Source organism: Xiphophorus maculatus, chromosome 4, assembly GCF_002775205.1.
Source record: "Xiphophorus maculatus strain JP 163 A chromosome 4, X_maculatus-5.0-male, whole genome shotgun sequence".
Classification (NCBI taxonomy): domain Eukaryota; kingdom Metazoa; phylum Chordata; class Actinopteri; order Cyprinodontiformes; family Poeciliidae; genus Xiphophorus; species Xiphophorus maculatus.
The window spans coordinates 24,904,912-24,927,074 of NC_036446.1; the positions used below are offsets into that span (position 1 = coordinate 24,904,912).

Consider the following 22,163-nt stretch of genomic DNA (forward strand, 5'->3'; position numbering starts at 1 on the left):
GATGGTTTCTGTTTTCATCTAATGCACTCGTGATTAAAGCTAAAGTTACAGCTCTAGTCAGAAGTTAATATGAAGTAGTTCTCGACAGGAATGTTATTTTAATTTGGGGCATTATGATTTATGCTGTTCTGTTCATGTTGAACTCATTAAACAACAAAAGAAATTGAAAAAATGCACAACTTTGAATTCTTTGCTGAATTTGTCTTGGCAATTCGGTGTTAACATTATATTTACGGCTTCAAACAAATGCATACAACCTATTCAATATTTAATTAAATGCCCCTTAGAAAGTTGAAGAGAAATGTGAGCTTCGTAGCCACCAACAGAATTCTGTCAGAATATTTAATAGTCTTATCAGAATTGGTCGATTTCGTTTGAATTGAGTTATAGTCGACGGACTGTCAATATGACTAAGGAGATAACTTCACTCATTATGCTGTTAGGCAGTGGAACAACCCTGCAGCATAATGCTACCACTACCACACTTTACGATGTTCAGGGATAAAACTCTCACCTGACCTTGACGCTGGTGGCTGGTGCCTCTACCTGCTCTACAGCATGAAGGAAACTATCATGTGATGAGTCATAACTTTAGAAGTGGGGAACTACAATGACAAATGACAGAGGGATTGAAGATTAAGTATGCCACAGTAAGCAATAAGTCAGTCGCATGATAAATTAAATGAGCATAATGATTTTCATTTGGACAACAGTCGCTAGGAGATGCTGCCCTTTAATACACTTGAAAAAGAAAGGATTTTGAGAAACATTTGACACCTAGTACGAAATAATGACTTTGCACTACCTGCCACCTTTGGCTGGTTTTCCTGTCTAAGCTAAATGATTATTTCAAATGCAGTTTTGGTTACAAATACTTCATAATCCATTTTAATTACTGTTCTTACTATTGTTTCATTATTTTATTTAGAATATTTCAAATGTTTTTCAGTTCCGGTGTTACAATTATTTAGAAATTAAAAGTTTTTCTTAATCGTTGAATATGCTTGCATTAACGAGCCCTTATCATCGTTGTTGTTATTATTGTTATTATGTACACTGAAAGTGATGTCAAAACGACTTTTTTTTTTAATGCGGTTTGAGTAAGGGCAATTTCTGAGACAGTTTATTGTCTTGCAAAATGTGTTTTCCTGACTAAAGACTTCCCAGGAGTTCTGCACTTCAATTCTTGTAAAGCATGAAATGTCCTGGACAGACAGAACTTTGTTGTTGTGCTTGTCCTGGCCAAAGGCTTTGACTAATTTTCTTTCACATTAGGGTTAAAACATGTTCACAGTAGGGCGTTCTAACAGGAAATTGATCCCAAGCAGCGCTCAAAACTGGTTTTGCAATAAAGCAGGCCAGCATTAAGCGTCAGGAAAGTTGATTGCCCTGCACTCAGCCTTATTGAAAATTTGTAGTTTATGCCTGAAACCCCGAACCAACCTCTTTGAATTAACTCTAGCACTTTCAATAGAAAGAGAGGTCAAATATCCAGCAAAAATTATGCAATGGGTTTTTTGTGGCTACCAAAAGTACTGGGACATTACTTTTTAACCACATTTTAGCAAAGGTGCGTGCATACATTCACGGGTGGCAATTTAGTTCTGATTCTGCAGACAGTCGATACGTTCAAACCTGTTCACCATAGGTTTTTGGTTGTATGACTTCTCAACAAATGCGTCAGATTAATATCCATACTCATGATGACTGCATGTAAACTGTGGGAGTTACAGTACACACAAACCCTTCTGCTGTGTCTTAGTTCAGAAATGTTAAACCTCTGTGAAGGGGTGCAGCCTTTTCCGCTGCAGTCACAGTGACTCATCAAAAACAGGAAAACATATGGGTGTTACCCACAGCTGGATGTTTTTCCTTAATAAAACATGGAATCCGACAGCAACACAGCACGTTTTAATATAAACAGCTAAATATATTTCCTCAAACAGCCTTTGTAATTAAACAGTTGAATGTACAAGTGTCTTTGTGAAGGACACCTGTTGTCCAAAACAGAAAATCAAAATGAACCTGTTTACCCAAAACAGTGGACGTGAACACTTGGTTATTTTTTTTAATCAGTCATGCATCTCCTGCAGAGGTATCGTAAATACTTGCATGCGTCTGAAAGGATTCCTCGACTGATGTTTGCTACTAGTAAACAATAGCGAAAAAAAAGCATGCCTACTTTTTTCTTTGTGACTCAAGGTAGATTTGTTGCTTAAAGTGGCAGCATCAACAAACAGCTTTCACACATCTGGCTCTGGTGAGTGATAGATCCAAATATATTAGTGGCCATTTAAGAGGCGTGATCAACACAGTCCTGCAGAAAAAAATTCCCACTGTGTTCAGGAATAAATAACTGGAAACTCATTTTCCTTTTTTTTTTTTTTGGACTAATTCCAGCAGTTTTTTCCTCAGAGCAACATTCTTTGCCCTTTTACAGATGCTTTGTGAGGTTAAACTAGCCGTATGCCAGTTAAAGCCTCAGAGTGATGGTGCACACGTGATAACATTCAACTGTTCCTTCAAGAGTTTGTGACCATAAATAGGTTTTGAAACTGGATGCCACACAAGCCTGGAAGTCGGTTTGCTCTGAAAGGGACTAAAACACAAACAATTTTCACCCTTTTTTTTTTTTTATGCTGTTTGTGTAAGGGCAAATACATTCAAGGAGTTTAATCGCGTTTAGCCTGACATGGCAAGAACATGTCAGGTTGACGGAGTATATGAAAAACTAAATCATAAATGACAATTACAGAAACTCTTAAAGGGAGAAAACATGGCCTAAAAAGGGTAGGGTAGGGTTAGGTTAAAGGTTAGGGTTAGCAGGGAATTTGACACAAGAGACTGGAAAGAAGAAAATAAAGATGAGCACTGTCAGAGTGGTTTTTCAGCATTACCATATCCAATACACATCTGAACATTTTACATTACCACAGACAAGCAGGCAAACACAACAGGTTGAGGTGTGGGGGACTGGGCTGGGAGCAGGGGGCTGGGCAGGGGGCGTGGTACGCATTCTTATGTTCTCGTCCCTGCACCCTTGCTGGTTTGGCAAGTGCTGGAGGTGTGTGGATGGCTCCAGGGTTGTCTGGTGGTCATGATCTTGGTGTGGTGCTGTTTGTTTGGTTTGGTCGGACCATGACCCAAAGAGGTGCGCACTTAGGTGCCGGGTGTTGCTTTCTGCTGTTCTCACTATTCTAGCAACGTTGTCATCTTGAGATATCCTTTATGTAAAAAAAATACTCTGCCCTAGTATGTGTAATGTGCATGGCAGACTAATTCCTATAAATATCTAATCCAAAACCACAATCAAATTAAGTTTGCAAAATGTTTTCTTTCTGAAGAAGTCCTGCTTTTGCAACAAGTCATTGACTTTACAGCAATCCCTCAAATAACCTGAGCTTGCATGTGGCCACAGAGATTGCGTCGAGTTGTGTATTTTGCAGCATCTCTCAGCAAGCACATCAACAAGCAGCAAGAAAACACTCCCACTTGTTTTTAGGAAAAGTCGAGCTGCTCCCAGATTAACTGATGGAAACTTATTTTTATCTTGTTCACATCTGAGACACAGAACCTCCCTCTGCAGGAATGACCTACATACATAACTGGGATTTAGGCAGTGAGTTTCCTTGCAAATAAAGGTTAAAAATATATTTTTTAAAAACTTAATCACCATTTCAGCAAAAAGGCAATTCACAGTGCAATAAGCAATACATTTTGTCAAATGTCATCAACAAAATCATTAATACACATCAAATATATTGATCAGTGTTTCATTTACTACTAATCAGAGGCAACTCTAAATAGGTGGGCCCTGTTTGGTTCTGCTTAGAAAAAACTACTTCAAAAATAAGTTTATGCATTTAGATTTTATTCTGATAGTTTACAGTTCCTTTTAAATAACATGAAATTAACAAAGCAAATTTCTTATTACTTAAATCTAGCGAGTTGTCTGTGCACGATTCAAGTGTTAACCTCTCCATTGAAGATTGAAATATACCACCGGACCAATGTTATGTCTATTGTGACCTCTTTAAAAAATTATATTACATATATGATATGTGGATAAATCAGAGTTTTTTTCCTACTTTTAAAAGAAAATAATGCAAAAAATGTCGTTTTGCCAGCGATGTCTGTACTGCTTAGTTAGTGACAGCAACAAGGTGGGAAAGAATCAACTCTCTGACGCGTCTGAATGATTATGTTGAAAAAGTGAGAATGGCTATTTGCTCCGATTGGTTTGTTTTCAAGATCAATACCAAATACAAGAACTAAACACTGACTGTTAATTTGATTCTTCTGTCACAGATCTCCATATTTCATTCAGACGACAGTGGTTAGCAGGAAATGGTGCCAGTAAGGCAGGCTGTAAAGTAATAACCGCCACCCAGGAAGAAAAGCTAAGCAACTAATCTGCTTAGTTTATGGCTGGATGGGCAAACAGAGCTCGCATTATGTTTCAGAGAGGCAGTCCTCCCAACGCTCATATCAGAGCGAATAATCAGAAAGTGTCTGTGCTAGAAAGTGGACCTTGGCTGTGTCTGGCATCCACAGCCTGTAGTCCAGCTGGATATCCATGACGCTGAGCGGGTGTCTCATGACTTATTAAACAAAAGGAGACCATGCAAAGAGAAAAAGGTGGAGCTTTTATTTCCTGCTCTGCAACCAGGAAGTGTTTCTCCTTTTCTGATTCCACTTGCATTAGAGGTGCTGCTGTCTTAGTGTCTCCCCCACACAAATTGTCCACCTTTTTTTGCCCTGTCATGCTGCCTCATGAGTGATGGCTTTGGGTAGACAAGCTCAGACTTGCCCAGGCATCTGCATGGCTGCAAGGCTACGACGGCTCCTAAAGCGAAAACAAGCCTCAGACACAGAGAGCTTTACTGCTGTCACAGTTTCATCTATCAAGCTATGTTCGACAGACAAGTTATTTACGGAAACAATGAGACAGGAAGAGCTCGGCGCTGCAGTCGTGTGCCTTGAAATATGTGTACGTGACATTACTGCACACACACACACACACGCCCACACACACACACACACACACACACACACACGACACCACAGGTCATGTGACCAGCGAGTGAAAAACATTTACTTTAGCTGTAATTGAATATCAAACATGAAACTTCCTTTACCTCACCTGTTTGTTCACGTCATATTATTGAGCGTTATTTTGTGCCGCTCGATGGAGCCTACTCAGACAGAATAAAAGCCAGTTGTGTGTTAGACGAGGCAGAAAGGCAGAGGAGACTGTTTGAAAATTTTATAGCACTTATGTTGCCTGGAAGCTGACACTGTCTTGTCAATTATAAACTTTTTTATATATTTGAAATTTACACATTAACTTTGATTGGTGGGTAATGTTGCAGCTATCAACGGATAATTCTTTCATGTAGTCTGATGTACTCTTCAAGTATATTCATATTACTTAGAGGAATCACAAAGTTTCTCTAATTCATAGGCCTTTCGATACTTGACCACCTGCACTTGCACTGACCAGCCACACACCTTTAAAAATACGAGGTTGAAGACACTTTTTTTCCTTCAGGACTGCCTTACATTTCCATGGAACAGTATCAGCAAACCTTCCTCAGAGACCTTGGCCCTCGTTGACAGGAGAACATCAAGCCGTTGCTACAAATTTCGCCGCCACAGATCCATGATGCAAAGGTCTTGTTCTACCACTTCCCAAAGGTGCTTCATATAACTAGGACATGCTGACCTTGAAATGTCATCGTAGCAATTTCAATTGTAGCCTCGGTTTCCTGTTAAAAGCAAAGAGGTGTGGCACCTGCTGCTGAAATCCACCTGCTTCAAAGTTGACATGAGTTCAGAGATTATATTTTGCATACCTTGGTTGATGCCTCATCTCAAACCATTCTCATTCTACTGATGAAAATAATATAATCTTCTACTGCTGCTGAAAGAGGGTTTGGCATGAAAATGTATATAGTCCCACCAGTTTCTCAAATACTTAGACCAGGTCGTCTGCTGTAAACATCCATGTCGTTGAATTTCCTACCCTATACTCCACACTGATGCTCAGATTGACCTCCGTGTTTTTAGTCCCTGCCATCTGATTGGCTGATTTGTTTGTGTTAATGAGCACGTACACGTACGCCTGTTAATGAGAACAGGTGTACCTAATAAAGAGCCGGTGAATGTATATTTTATTACTCGCTCAAAGCCGATTTTGCTTCCTGCACTTAATCGCATTTCGGCTTCAAGCATTGTCATTTATAAAACCAGCACATGGGCGACCCCTAGTGTTGGAAAAATTAACCACACGTTTAAAAAAAAACAAAAAAAAAAACAATCAAATGCTTTCATCCAAACCTGATCAGATTTGCTGTAGTCACTTTTGAGTAGAATATGAGTACAATACATAAACAACCACAGTTTATACAAAATGCAGTTTTGTAAGACATTTTACAGACTTTTTATGAACATTTTTTATGGATGTAAAACAGTTCATGTCCCCTCAACCAACTAATGGTTGTGCTATCCTTTGCAATAACCGTTTAATCTCTGAGCCTCAAACTTTCAGATATGTCTTTCATTGAGGCCCACTTTTCTTAACAACATTGTTTGATATTAACCACAACCACCCACTTCTCTGGGTTGGAGGGGAGGAGGGTGTCCTGTCCCAGGTGGAGGAGTTTAAGTATCTTGGGATCTAGTTCACGAATGAGGGAAAGATGGAGTGGGAGAGATGGATTGGCACAGCGTCTGCAATGAAGTGGGTGCTGCACCGGTCTGTCGTGGTGAAGAGAGAGCTGAGTCAAAAAGCGAAGCTCTCAATTTACCGGTCGATCTAAGTTCCTGCTCTATGGTCATGACCAAAAGAACGAGGTCACGGATACAAGCGGCTTGCACTGACCAGCCACACAACTTTAAAAATACGAGTTAGAAGACACTTTTTCTTCAGTACTTACTGCCTTACATTTCCATAGAACAGTATCAGCAAACTGATACTGTTCTATGGTTTTCTCCACAGGGTGTCTGGGCTCTACCTTAGAGATAGGGTGAGAAGCTCGGTCATCCGGGAGGGACTCAGAGTAGAGCCGCTGCTCCTTCATGTCGAGAGGAGCCATTTGAGGTGGCTCGGGCATCTGGTTAGGATGCCACCTGGACGTCTCTCTGGTGAGGTGTTCCGGGCAGGACCCAACAGGAGGAGACCCAGGACACGCTGGAGAGACGATGTTTCTCAGTTGGGCTGGGAACGCCTTGGGATTCCCCCAGAGGAGCTGAAACAAGTGGCTGGGGAGAGGGAAGTCTGGGCCTCCCTGCTTAAGCTGCTACCCCCGCGACCCGACTCCGAATAAGCGGAGGGATGGATGAATGAATGGATGAATGCAGGGCCGGCCCAAGCCTCCATGGGGCCCTAAGTGAAATGTGGTTTTGGGGCCCTCTAGTTCTGGTAATAATGTGGACTGGCTGCAATCAGCAGTCTGATCATTAGATCATTCACACACCTGCTATAAACTTATTGCATCTCTGACAGTGCTGTTTACATTATATACATAATAGGATACATTTATTGGCCAACTGATTTATCAACTAGTTGATTTCTGGGCGCCAATTTCCTTAATTTTGGGGGATCGTGATCGGCCGATACTTACACATGAAGCCCATCTTATCCACTGATCTTATCTTCGTCAGCAAAGGTTTAAAATCGGCCTCTGTCCTCTTCTGCTCTGCAGTGAGAGGTTTGCCTGACAGACCGGCCCGCCAGGTCAGGTCTTCACGTTTACAGTTAACAATATTCAATTTAATTTTCTATTAGCAGCTTTACAAATCTTTTACATTACTTATTACATTACATTACCAAGGTACATGGTGACCTTCCCACTCTAATACATTTTATTTATTTAGGGATAATAGCTCTCATTGCTATTTTCTTGCTTTGTATCCCTTTCTAGATTGATAATGACTTTCTAGTTTATGTGTTCCTCAATAAATTTAGTCTGAGGTATGATGTGTAGCTTATTGAGATATTTGAGCCTACTTCATGTTGTCAAACAGGTTCTATATACATAATTTCTTATTCCTACAGGTCCGGCCTTTCTCAGGCTTGGGTGTCATCTCTGCAGACCCCACACATACAGGACACTATCTGTTCACACTTCAGCCACACAATACCGTTTGCATAAACTGGCTGTCACTGATGGATATAGATCATTTCATTTTTAATTTTTTGTGTCCTCTGCCTCTCTGTATATAAATACACATATTAAATGTGTAGATGTTAAGAGAGTGTAGAGTCAACTCCCTTGCTTGAGTGCACAAACCTGAACAATGAAGCTGATTCTGTTAGATTTGACATTCTGAAACACTTGGCTGCTGCTTTACTTTATTATAACACAGTACAACAAACACAACTGAAAACTTTATTAAACCAAAACTGTGGTCCAGGTTTTCATACTATTTTTGGGGGGAGTGGAGATTTAGGTTTCCCCCTCTTACATCGTCTCAACTCTTCAGAAAACGCCATTAATAACAAATTCAGCGCATGTCATTGCTTTTGCTCTGAACACTAAAACTGATCTGCACTTATATCCTCATGCTGTCTGTCAATGATATCAGTCTTATTGATCATTAGCACTCTTAATACTGTATAGTCAGTAAATTATTACGTTATGCAAGTGGAGCAACCATGATGTTACTTTTGAAATATTTGGAATATTCACCATTGATTTTCTTTACAGAGAGAAATCTGCCTGGTAACAGACTTCAGGTGGACACATTTGATGAGGTGTAATGTTGACAAAATAGAAATGATAAAAAAGTGAGGGGCTGGTACACAAGTCTCATAACCCATGAAAAGGTTTAGCTTGCATGCAGTGATTCCAAAATCAAATCAAAATTGCTGATTTCCACTCTATTACATTAAAATCATAGCATCCAGCTTCAACACATTAGAATAAAGAAACACCTTTTAATAACCAAACATCATTTGAAAACAAAGCAAAATACTTTAATACAAATAAAAATCACCCGTTGCAGTAGGCTTTAATGGTGAATTAAGGTCAAGTTTTCAGATTATTCTCAGCATAAGAGATCATTTTCCACCCAATGAGAGCAATGCAAGCATAGGGCATTAGGTCCCCCAGAGGCTGCAGTTCTCCTCCAATTAGAAATGTGCATCCGTTGTCATTCCACTGACTGCACTTAGGCACCGCCATTTTTCCCCGTCCTTGTCTTTATACTTCAGCTCTTGCAATGGCACCGAGCAGCGCCAACACATCCCAGCCCCTCCGTGTGCGCTCATCCCTGTCTCCACTGGAACGGACCGCGTATGTCAATGAAACAGAGACTCTCAGACGCTGGGCTGCTGACACTGTGCACAGTTCCGTACTGTCCTCTGTCTGTGACTCTGGACCTGTACCGTGCATCTGGTGAGGCCGTAGGTGTGAAGCAGCAGGTGGCGTGCCTTCGCCTGGACGTCTTCCCAGTTGTTGGCACTAGAGGGAGCTGTGAACACAGGGGTGTATATGATCACAGTTGGCTCAGATGTGGATTTTATGTTTCAAGAAAGGGATTTTAAAATAGTCCGTCTTCTGCAGAGAAAAATATCTCATACTAGATTACCAAGTTAAGTGAAAATCTTTAGAGTCCAAGAGGTTAGATAAGTCAACGTTGCATTCCAAGCTAATTATAGTTTCATTTTTGAGAACAGAGTATAAGGAGTCTCACACAGATTCATTCCCTCACTTTATTTCTAGCTTATCCAGACCAAATGACAAGAATAGTCATGCCACAGTTTGTTTTAACATATAAAAGATTTCCCTCCTAAACAACATATCTAACAATAGCTGACTCCACCGAATACCTTCGCAACAAAAACAACTGTTACCACTGGAGGTATTCTGATGAGTCAGTTGTTGTACAATAATGTTGCACAGAGAGATAAGCTGGAACAAACCAAAAGCCTGTTCTTGTTAAAGTTTCATTCTGGTCGATCCAGCATGTGCCGTCTGTACAACAAGAATCATTTTCACTCATAAGGCTGACATCTACTTGAGTAAGCAAGACGGGGCTAAAAACGTTCTGCTGCACGATGGGAGAAATAGAGCATTTACTGTCTTTTTTTTTAAGGATAATAGTGGAAAACTAAATTACTTTAAAGTTGAATCAGGATCTACCAAAGCAAGACTAGAGGATTATGAATGGTTATGTTCCCAAGTACCTCATGTACAAAGACCTGAGTGTGTTTCCAAGTCAAAAGCAGCTTGTACTTAAATCGAGAACAAAGTGAACACAGACAAATCCAGATGTATGAAATGTTGTGAATCCAAATTAATTTTCTTTTATACAGTGTCATAAAAATTTCCCCAAACTCCAAAGGTTTTCAAATTTCTGTCACACTTAAAAGATTTGAGAATATAATAGAGCATCAAACATATTTATTAGGGGGGAATATATTTTCACAAGACTGTATATCTTAACCAGAGTGGAAGTGAGGGAACACAAGACCATCCACAGCCGTACACACAGATCCAAAAGGATTGGCTTTGGTACAGCAACTCATTTACTATAATGGCCAAAGTCATTAATGCTTCGAATATTTTCTTCACCACTTTGCGTGTGCTTTAATATCCACAGCATACACATATATGTGCACTTGTAGCTGCGTACAATAAAAGTTTTCACACCATCACCAGTCAAACCAGTCAAGTTTTGTCAATAGAAACAAAATTATGAATAAGGCAGCCAGTGAGTTGGTGCAGAGATGAAGGAACAGCGCCCTCTGCCGTCCAATCTGCAGCTAATGGGAAAACTATGAAGTGTTCATCTAAAATACATTCAAATGCAAATTGTAAAGCGCTTTAAGTGTTGGAGAGTACGTGTCTTTCATCCATGAACCTGCTCGTTGTTGGATGAGACAGTGGAGGGACTTTTCATGACATGAAATAAGGAACATCAGATGGTCTGTTAATGCCTGAAGTTTACAGGGTTTTCTAAAGCAGTGTTTCCCAACCCTGGTCCTCAAGGCACACTGCCCTGCATGTTCTAGGTACTTCCTTGCTTCCGTCCAGCTGATTTCAATTGATGACTGATTAACAGGCGTTTGTTGAACTGCAATCAGTTACACTAAAGCAGGGAAACCTCTAAAACATGTAGGACAGTGTGCCTTGAGGACCAGGGTTGGGAAACACTGTTCTAAAGTGTTACATCTGATAACAGCATGTATCAGCACACTAAGCACCATTCCTGTTGTAAAGACCAAACATACGTAGTTATTAAACCAAAGGCCAAAGATAAGAACAAACTCCAGAGGCCACACTGACACATGGCACAAAGCCTTTTGTCCTTTCAGGTCACCGACACTTCATCTACTGCCAAATCAGCAACCAATCTACATCAAGCCAATAAAGGAAAAATGTTAATAAATTTACATCAGATTCTGATTATACTCAGTACATGTGCTGAGGAGATCTTTCCATTCTAGGTTACGTTTTCAATTTAAACAAAGGACTTTGATCTGGCATGCTGAAAAGTAACGTATGTTAAACTGGAGCTGAATTGTCTGAAATCTTTCCATTTCATCCCATCTTTATTGTAGATACTCACTGAGCTGCAAGTGCACCAGCGCTGCGGTCTTGTCAGCCGTCAAAGCCCAGACATTCAGCTCGTCGACAGACTGGACGTCCTCCAGCTTCAGGAGGTCCTCTTTGATTCGCTGAGTGTCCAAATGTCTGGGAACACCTGGAGGACGGGAAAATGGTCACCAGAGCTCCCGCTGTAACATATTCATAAAAGCTAACCAAAGTAAGCTCAGGGAAAATGAACCTGGACTGACCTTCCAGTACAATGACTATCGTGTCTCGAATGATGCGGACTGTGGTGAAGAGGACCAGAACTGAGAAAATGTAGGTGCAGATGGGGTCCGCCAGCTTCAGCTCCGGCTGTGAAGTCAAGACATTTGCGTTGAGTAAAATCAGTTGTTTTGCAACTCGCTGTTAGCAATCTTTACATGCAGGTAAAGCTCAGCAAGAATGTCATCAAAAACTGAATTTAAATAATTTATTAATTTAAGAAAAACTTCCTTAACATACAGTGATATAGTTGTACCGCTGGTATCTGTTAATTTTGATGATTATGGAGAATAGCAAATTAAATCCACTCAATTTTCTGAGAAACTGACATTTCTGAAAGTTTGAATGAGTGGCATTTAGGACTTTAAGAGGTTTTTAGGACTGGCGTAAATTCAAGGCCTACACAAATTACCATAAAACGATCTAAGAACTTCAAAGCTTATGTGTTACATGTTTTTTGACAAGTGCCATGCAACTCTTGGACTTAGCTTGCCGGTAATACAACAGGTTTCAAACTGATTATTGAAGAAACCTTTACTTGGTGTGAAAATCCGTTTTCCTGATACACCGATGTAAACTTTTCTGTGATAAAATACCTGGCAGAGGATGTTATAAAAACCTTATATTTATTCATTTACTAGGAATGTCAAATTCAAATTTATGTACGATTCAACATAAAAAAAATGTCTAGCCTGAACATCAAACTGAATATTTTGTTTTTCAGAAACAAAGAGACATGTTTTAAAGATGTTTTACGTCAAAGTATTAACTTTTTAATATTTTTTCATAATTCAGAACAAGGTTTTGACTGCTTGAGTTTAAAACATGGCATCAAAAATCTAATTATTATTTGTATCAAATATAAATATTAAATTATTATATCTATTATGTAGAGCAGCAAAAGCAGTGCAAAGGTCTTTTGTGACTTGAATGTCTGTTTTATTATTATTCCGAGAAACATTTGTTACTTAGCCTTAGTCATTTCTAATAATAGCTGTTTTATTGAACGTTGTTTTATAGTCATATTTATATAGGCCTCTATAAAACACTATAAAGCTCCATGTTGTTTTTCAACCCTCATGTAATGATACGGGCCAAACTGACCCATTTTAAAGTTCAAAATGTTTTAAGAATAGCTGAAAGTTTTTTTCCTGCGTGAAACTTTTTCTTTTTGTCTTAATAGGTATAATCTACATATAAAATGAAAATGGTTCATTTTACACATTAGCATCAAAATTATTTTAGCTATTTTATTCTTTAGGTTTACAAGCCATCTGATGACGAGCATGACTTGTGTGAAATGTGCAAAGTTCATTTGCACATTTCACACTGTGATGACATGTCCCTCATATGCCGTGGAGATGACAAAACTAAAGCATCTAGGTCATTTCCATCTATTAATTTTTGTGGCATTTCTGATTTTATTCATTGCGTGGTGTTTCCTATCACAACACGGTGACATTATTTGTGGGCTGTGAAGATGCACAAACATACATGCACTGTGTTTATGTTCCTGATGTCTTACTTTGTTGTTTGATTCATTTCTGGTTCAAAAACAGTAGTTGAATAAAGTTTACTTTCAATACAAATCTTCATGACTCATTGGTCTTGATTTTTAATCAGCAGGTCAATTTGACCGAGAACAGAATAGGTGTCTCCAGTTCAAATATAGAGATCACTCCTTGAAAAAAAATTCAAAATTGAATATAAAAGAAAATTTATTTTAAAAAATTATATATATATATATCAATTTCAAGATAATCATTGCTTTTTGTGTGTAGGTTTTTTTCAGTGGACATAAAAAATATAAAGTTTTTTGTTTTTTTTAGAAAAAAAACGAGTAAATTGTCATCATTGATCCTTTATCTGTGAGAAATAAAAAAAACACCAGTGCACAAATATTGACTGAAATGGTCAGTATTGGAGTTAATAATCAGATACAAAAATGTTTTGAAGAATCCTTTTTGGTTTCTGAACAACATTCGACGGGTCAAATTGATCCGGAAACATTACTGATGTTCCTCAGAAATAAACATAACATGAGGGTAAAGATTTTTTTTGGCACTAGTTGCCTTTGTTGAACAGTACATGGGAGGAGAGCGAAAAGGAAGACTGATACGAGGGGTTACATTTCATGTGGAGGTTAGGCCGTCACATTTCACATTTGCTCTGTGCATGAATCGTGCTTAATTAAACTAATGCACTAAAACCTGTTTTAGTTTACAATAAAAGCAGGAAGATGCATGCAGGCGTGGTATGACTTGTTTGGTTTTAGGTTCATCAACCACAACGCTGCTTGAATGCTGTTTGAGCAATATGTAAACAGGGACAGATGGATTAACAAAGAGGCTACAAACTAGGGCAACGCGCTGTTGCTTCATGAATGATGGATTGCACCATAATGTTGAAAACAGGCTAATTTCTGTGTGCTCAGTACTGTTACCCTAACTTTGCTATAAGAAAAGAAGTGAAAAAAATCTGCAAAAGATTTTACATTATCTGAACTATGACTTCAGGAGGAATATTGGAACTGGTGATTTCACCTTGAAGCGGACGACATAAGCAGCTATGAGCACGCCGACGCTCTGGAGGAGATCTCCCAAAGCGTGGATGAAGGCCGCTCTAACGGCGAGGCTGCCGCTGGGCCTCTGCTGACCCGAACCGGCCGGGTGTGAACCTGAGGGAGCAGCCGAACCGTGGGAATGACCATGACCATGATCATGGCCATGACCGTGACCATGACTGTGACCATGACCGTGACCATGAGAGTGGAGATGGCCGCCTTGGTTTAACAGAAAACCCATTCTGAAAAGATAAAAAGACATTAAATCACACATCTGACCAAATCACTAAAGCGCCGCAGTCAATCCTGTAGACTTCAGGTAACATTAACTTACAGATCAACACCTGAAGTCTGTGCAGTAAAGGCAGCAGCACTTTGGACTGAACTTACACATTTTTTCTGTATCTTATAGGTTTCTTTTTTTTTTTTTTTTGTAAAAATGGCCATGCTTACATAAGATTAACCGCCACCCCTACAGCTGCAGTGATGAGCATGACATCCCCGTCTATGTCAAAGTCCTGATGCACAGTCCTCAGGACGGCCTCGTACAGCAGGAAGCCCGTCAGGATGTAGATGAGCAGCACACTGAGGACCGCCGACACCACCTCTACAACAACCACACACAATCAGACGTCAGCTCAGAGACACACGCTTACTAAAACCATATTACACTTGTCTTTTAACAATGTTACAGTAACGGGTAAAAAAAAAAAAAAGCAGAAATCCAGCTGCAACTTTCTCTTGCAACTCAATCTCACACAATGACTTTTGATCTGCAACTGTACCATCCAGCTTAATTTGTACGTTTAATAATAATAATAATTTTCTAAAAATATATAAATTTTTTCTGAATTTTTCCATATTTTTCTCACGTTTCTCATCATTTTTATTTTTTCCTTCGAGGAAATTAAACAGAAAACTGCTGTTGTACCACAAAAAAAAAAAAAAAAAAAATTAATTATGGTGTAGTAATGTGAAACACATAAAAAAATCTCACCTTTACAATACTTCTGAAGAAATAATCGTGTTTTAAATTACTAAAACATTAAAAAGATATATCTGATGCAAAAACAATAAGTGCCTTATAATTTTATTTTATTTTTTTTCTGCAAGAACCGAGTTCTAAAATGAAGAAGCGATGTAATGAACTAAGATCCAGTTTAATGAGAGGCAGACAGAAAATCAAGTTGGACTCTTTTATCTTCAGCAGCTTCTTCATTTGTAGCTGCTGGTTTCATTTTCCTGTTTTGTTTAAATCGTATTGACTGTGTTAACAAAGACATAAATATAAAGGCAAGTCTTTCAAAGAAGTTTCTGAAGCATTTTCTCTCATTTTAAAATGTTTTTGTGCCTTTAAGAATTTATTTTACTGCTGACAATTGAAATTAGGAGGCTATGATTATGAGTTCGTGTGAGAAATGAATTTTTATAACTATTTTCCCAATAGGCCTGTCACGATAGCAAATTTTGCTCAATGATTAATTGTCTCAAAAATTATTGCGATTTTTACACTGATTTAATGTAAATGACGTAATAATTCATGCAATTTCCTGCCAAAGATAGATACACTTTATTTTCAAAAGAACACTTAACACTGGAGCTGATAAACAAAATAAACAAAACAACCAAAAACAAAAATAAAATGGATTCTCAGTCTCCATTAACAAAAAACTCACTTGAAAAAAAAAAACTAAACATAAAGTAAAAGTGGAAATAAATACTGCATTCAACCAAAAGATTATGAAGTCTGTATATTATGTTGCCCTTCAGTAATAATTAGATTTAAACAGAGAAGATGGGCACATCGACTACCTGATGCAATAATTCACACTACATGGTTTTTTCCCCTTACAACAATCTTAAAAAGTTGGTCTTTCTAAGATTGTGAGGTGTGTTATGGTAGATCATCGTTGCCGCTCCGATCTAAATCAGGGGTTTTTCTTCGACTGGGATCTTAAGGCAGCCTGTTGAATGTGACAGGTAGCCAATCAGAAAGCGCGGATTCCCCTCCGTGCTTTCTGAGGGGACATTATGGAGGGGAATCCCAAACAGCTGACACGGCGCAACCCGAAGTCCAGCGGACATTGGAGATGATATGTGGAAACAACATTAATGTTTATTCAACATTCAAATAATATAGAAATGACAAGAGGAGGAGTTGGAGCGAAATTGCTACTGCAGTTGATAAACCCGGTAACTTTTCAGCTGTTCTTCGTTAACGTGACATAAATAGGTTATAATGATTTTCATTCAGTCAGGACTTTACGCTGACACTAGCCACATGCACTGCAGGTAGATTGTAGTAAAGCATTGATTAATGCCTGGTTTTAAAATTAGTTCACTGGACTTGTAGCCATTATTTTGTGCCCATTGTTGGACACCACAGGGCAGGACCGAACCAATCGAACCGTTATACCTAGGATTTCTGTCGGGTAATGTGTGATCTGTCAGGTTTTGAAAATGAGCGACAATCAGCCGACAGCTTTAAGATCGTGTCTTGTGAGCTGAGCTTTACACTAAGGATATGAGGAAGGGAGGAGTCAGTGGAGAGCACCGGAGTTGAGCCTTTTTTCATTCAGTGTCATCAACAGAAAGAGAAAAAGGCCGGAAGAGACGATAATGCCGATAATTAAAATGACGTCGATAGTTTTAATTTATCGTACGATTAATTGATTTACCGTTTATCGCGATGGCCTATTTCCCAATATTAATAAAATCTTGATAGTGTTTATACAGCCCCAATCATTCAGCCAGTGTGTTGGCCTCCATATAGATGCAATAAAAGGGATTGGATTCTTATCTCCTCTGAGCACACTTGTAAATACACTTCTCCAAATGATTACTCAGCAGGAAAAGCAACATGAAATGCCACAGCGGGAACAGCTACAAAGCGAAAGTGACAGAAAAAAAAAAAAAAAAAAAAACCAAAGCAGAGCAGCTTAGCTGCCTCTGCAACTCACCAAGGCGATGTAGTCCAAAGGTGAATCTCTTGGTGGGCGGCTTGGTGGAGAGCCACAGGGCCAGCAGAGAAAACAAGATACCAATCACATCTGCTAGCAAGTGCACAGCATCAGTCATTATTGCTAAACTGTTGGACACGTAACCACCTGGGGAAAAAATGGAGGAAAATCAGAGCAATTAGAGTGAAAAATGCTTACGACTGGCCATCTAAAAATCATTTGTAAATGCTAACTTGAAACTTGGAAATCCCAGCTAACTGAGATTGGTGCTGTTCAGTGTAATGGGAAATATTTTAAAGATTTTCACACTAAACAGTGAAAATAGGGCAAAAACTAATAAAATAATGCTGAATAGATTAAATCTAACAAATGAGAAACATTGGCGATACTGTTAAATGCTAGTTAGGTTGAATTTAGTAAAGAAGCACTGGATGATAATAAGAAGGTGGTGGCCAGTAGGGGATAAAAGAAAGGATTTACACAGAGACAAGACACAATAGAAAGGAAAGGAAACATAAAGAACGAGAGGGAGAATGGACAAAAGAAGTAAGGTCAAGAAGAAAGAAGAAGAGCAAAGAAGGACAGGTAAAAGAAGATGAGGAAGAAAGGAAATAAGGTCAGAAGGGGTTAGGACTGAAGTGTTGAGGACAGAAAGGAAAGTAGAAGGACACAACAAAGGACAGCTAACGGGACAAAAGGAAATTTGAAGGAAGTATAAAAATGGAGCGAGGACAGGGAGGGAGTTCCTGCATGGGTACCTGTCAAATACACACTCTGTACTGAAGTTAAAACAAGACTGCCACTAGAATAGAATAGAATTCAACTTTATTGTCATTGCACTGTCACAAGTACAAGCAACGAGATGTAGTTTGCATCTATCCAGAAGTGCTCTATGAGATATAAATATTTATTTACGGATGTACAAGACTATGTATGTATGGACTATAAGGGGTTATAGCAAAGAGATATAGATATTGTGTATAAATATAAATATGGGATCTATATGCACAGATTATACAGATTATATAGAATATACAAGAATGTTAGGGAATGGATTATATACTGTGTGTATATAATATAATACAAGATAAATAATGGCAGATAAAATGTACAGGTTGTATGTGTGTGTGAAGAAAACAGTCCGTGATGTGTGTGTGTGTGAGGATAGTCCATGTGTTATTGTTGTATGAGAGGATAGGGGAGTACAGTCCTTATAGATTATGTTTTATGTTCAAAAGCGTGACAGTTGTGGGAAAGAAGCTGCTACTGCATGGTGAGACAATTTCAAATCTGATTTAAACAACAAATTAAAGTTCGAACTCCCGCATGAGACAGCTGTATGCTCTTCTTTCATAGAGGTTAATGTTTGATGAAGATACTGAAGGCGGCTTTCACAGCTAGTTTATTAGCTGGTGAAAAAAAAAACAAACACTAGATTAATTTCAAAGGTTGCTTACGGGAGATTTATCCCTTTAATGGTTTAGTCTTCCAGGAAGAAATCAGCATTTGACCAGCAGTAATAAATAAAAAAACTCCAGTAACTCCAGGCAGCCCCGTCATAATTACTGCATAACAGATTGATACAAATTATTTCAGCAGAGAGCAAGAAGAACAAGATAAATGTTACGGAGATAATGTTCTCTTCTTGCTGCATCTCTGCCCTCAGCCCTGTGGTTTAAAGGACATCTGTGGGCAAGGGGGAAAATATGGGGGACTCTTTAGATATTTAAAACTTTTTAGGGACACACTTGGAGACAAAGCAATATTTTTTTGCACAGTAACCAGCATTGTGTGAATATTGAAGAGTTCCAATATAATACTTTTGGTATGCTTATTATTCAGGCATTAGAAAACCCACTAGAGCCAAACATTTTCCATTTCAACCATTTAACTGCTACAACTAAAAGTTTGTGCAATCGTATCCAGTTCCCAGGAAGCCAAAATATAAATAAAAAGGAAGAATAACAGCGTTGTTTCTCTATTTTAAAAGCATCATCACAAGAGCAAAACTACTGAAATATCTAGCTTCTTGTACGCTGGTGCATTAGGCAAAAATAAAATGAATTACTGAGTGTTAAAAAAATGTAATGAACTTGACGGTCTTTGAAGTCAGAATATTTCCAGCATGTATGAAAAACTCTTCTACTTTGGCACAATTATTTAAAGGGGCAGTGTTATGTGTTTTCCAGGCACATAGTGCCATTTTATAGCACAACCAAATAACTATGTGAATTTCAGTTGTTAAAAAAGTGATATATATATATATATATATATACAGTACAGACCAAACGTTTGGACACACCTTCTAATTCAATGGGTTTTCTTTATTTTCATGACTATTTATAAGGCAAGAAATCCCACTTATTAACCTGACAGGGCAGGTTGACCTATGAAGTGAAAACTATTTCAGGTGACTACCTCTTGAAGCTCATCAAGAAAATGCAGAGTGTGTGCAAAGCAGTAATCACAGCAAAATGTTGCTACTTTGAAGAAACTAGAATATAAGGGGTATTTTCAGTTGTTTTACACTTTTTTGTTTAGTGCATATTTCCACATGTGTTATTCATAGTTTTGATGCCTTCAGTGTGAATCTACAATGTCAATAGTCATGAAAATAAAGGAAACTCATTGAATTAAAAGGTGTGTCCAAACGTTTGGTCTGTACTGTATATATATTAGCCCTTTAGCAATGTTTAGCAATGTTTAGCAATGTTTAGCAAACATCGCTAAACATTTCTACCAGCGCTGCGCTGAGAAGCTGAGCTCGTCTAATGAGCTCAGCTTCATCACCAGGTGTTTGCTAATTGCTGCTGGCTAGTCTGAAGGAGCTGAGTTGCAGAGGAAGGATTTCTCAAACACGCATGAAAGAATCAAGGCAACACTCCAGGTATGTTTTTGATGAGGGAATAACATTATAACATGATGTACAGCTCACACATGATGCCGGCTGAAGGGTTGATGGCTGCTTACATGTCACGTCCAGGCATATTAAGTCATATTATGTCTATGTAATTGGAAACAGTGAGAATAGATGATGCATCTGCTTCGCGAGGGAGTGTCTCATTTCACAGTGGGATATTTTAACTACTAAGGGATGAGTGGGAGGGGTAGGGCTTGGGGCAGCACTGGTGAATGTGATTCACAGTGGGGCCAGCTGCTACTCTTAAGGCAGTTCACTTTCAACTGGGTGCATTTTCATATCTAGAGTTTGTTTAGTTACAGAAATAAACTTGAAGGATTTGCATACAAAAAGGAGGTGGTTAAGCACGCATACAGAATTTGTTCAAGTATAAAAAGACAAAAAGATAATAATAATGTTTGGATCTTTTAGTCATTTACATTGAAAGCCACCTTCCCATTGCGGTTCTTACCTATAATTTCCCCCGTCATGAACAGCAAGTACAGTATAGCTGCAACGATGAGCCTCTTCATCACCCTCCTGTGTCTGATCCTCTCCCTCTTCTTGTTGCAGTTGTCACATGGGTCCATGTTCAAACCAGGGCTGCCCAGAGTGGACGAGGAGTCCAGCAGGGAGTCATCATCATCTTCTTCATCTCCTCCACCACCAGGCGGGACCACCACGGTGCTCACCGCCACCCCGTTTGACGGAGCCCCGGCCGAGTAGTCGGACATCTCTCCGGAGACGACCACCTTCAGCTTGTTGAACTTGGGGGCCTCGTCATCTTCCACCAGATCGTCGGAGAAGTCAAAGGGAGCCGAGTCGCTCAGGCTCCAGTCGCTGCGATCCCTCCTGAAGGCGGACCGCACCTTGCCGAAGAGCTTACCTCCTGACATGTTAAGTGATTACCGGGGCTCAGTGTGTCGATAGCTCTGTGTTTAAGTCCCTGTCCTCTTGGGCAATCATTCACATCTTTATAATGGAGCGCGATGGTAACGCTGGACGTCTACTCCGACCTGTCAACAAGGAAAGTGATGTCAAACACAGACAGAGAGGCGTTTCATGTTTGTACAACTGAGTAGTTCAAACAAACAAACTAAAAAAAAAAAAAGCAGTCGCTGTTTACTAAACTTCAATAAAAAATATATATATTTTTTAAAAATCTTCTTTGTGCCTTTAACGCCTTCACCTGAGCAGAGAAAGTTCACCTGCCCTCACAAAAGCAGCACCGGCCAAACAGTGACAAGCTAGCAAGCAGATGTTAGCTTTCCTGTCACTTTCAGACTGAAGGGCAGCTCTTGTAATGTGACAGTTTGTTAACAAACACTCGAGAAATACTTACTGGTAGAGAGTTTTCAGCAGGACCCACTTACTCCGCTGTCACGACAGTAACTGAGTAAACAACGCCAGAGCCGTGGCACCACCTTAGCTCCGCAAGGAAACACGGGGAACTTTGCTTCTGTTCGGTTGATGATAGTGGTGGGATTTCCGGCTCTTTCCTGGGATCCATATCAATTGGCTAGGTTCACCGGAAATAGTTATCTTGCAGAGTGGAATTCCCCATTAGAGGTTAGTTTCCTCACGATTGTGCTTCTTTAAAATTGCAACACAGCGCGTTTCTAGACTTTTAAGCCACTGAAAGTGTTTTTACACTTCAAGTCTGATGCTCAGAGTTCTCCAACTTCCGAAACAATTTAGGACAAATTTGCTTCCATATTGCGTAGAAAAACTACAGCTATTATTATTATTAATTATTATTATTATTATTATTATTATTATTATTATTATTATTATTATTATTATTATTATTATTATTATTCACAAATAAGATTTTTGGGGTATTTTGAACATGTTTTGCAGGGCAGGAATTTTTTTGGTTTAATTGATTTTAGGCAATGATTTCAGATGATTTCATTACC

At 39.0% G+C, this 22,163-nt stretch overlaps 1 protein-coding gene across 1 annotated transcript; it reads right to left on the bottom strand.

Annotated features, from left to right (window-relative positions):
• Nucleotides 1–8,339: 8,339 nt before the first annotated feature.
• Nucleotides 8,340–21,716, bottom strand: slc30a4 (solute carrier family 30 member 4). Its single transcript, XM_014469021.2, has 8 exons — nucleotides 21,587–21,716; nucleotides 20,717–21,260; nucleotides 17,346–17,492; nucleotides 14,839–14,992; nucleotides 14,366–14,627; nucleotides 11,807–11,912; nucleotides 11,578–11,712; nucleotides 8,340–9,477 (listed from the first exon to the last, which is right to left on the bottom strand). The coding sequence occupies exons 2-8, from the start codon at nucleotides 21,138–21,140 to the stop codon at nucleotides 9,323–9,325; spliced, it is 1,383 nt and encodes a 460-aa protein (XP_014324507.1). The 5' UTR covers nucleotides 21,141–21,260; nucleotides 21,587–21,716; the 3' UTR covers nucleotides 8,340–9,322.
• Between the last annotated feature and the right edge of the window lie 447 nt (nucleotides 21,717–22,163).

Coding starts and splice junctions, on each gene's coding strand:
- slc30a4 (XM_014469021.2), bottom strand. CDS start 21,140: ATGTCAGGAGGTAAGCTCTTCGGCAAGGTGCGGTCCGCCTTCAGGAGG. Junction 14,993..17,345: donor CTTTGGACTACATCGCCTTG/GTGAGTTGCAGA, acceptor TGGTTGTTGTAG/AGGTGGTGTCGGCGGTCCTC. Junction 11,913..14,365: donor CTTATGTCGTCCGCTTCAAG/GTGAAATCACCA, acceptor TTGACTTCACAG/CCGGAGCTGAAGCTGGCGGA.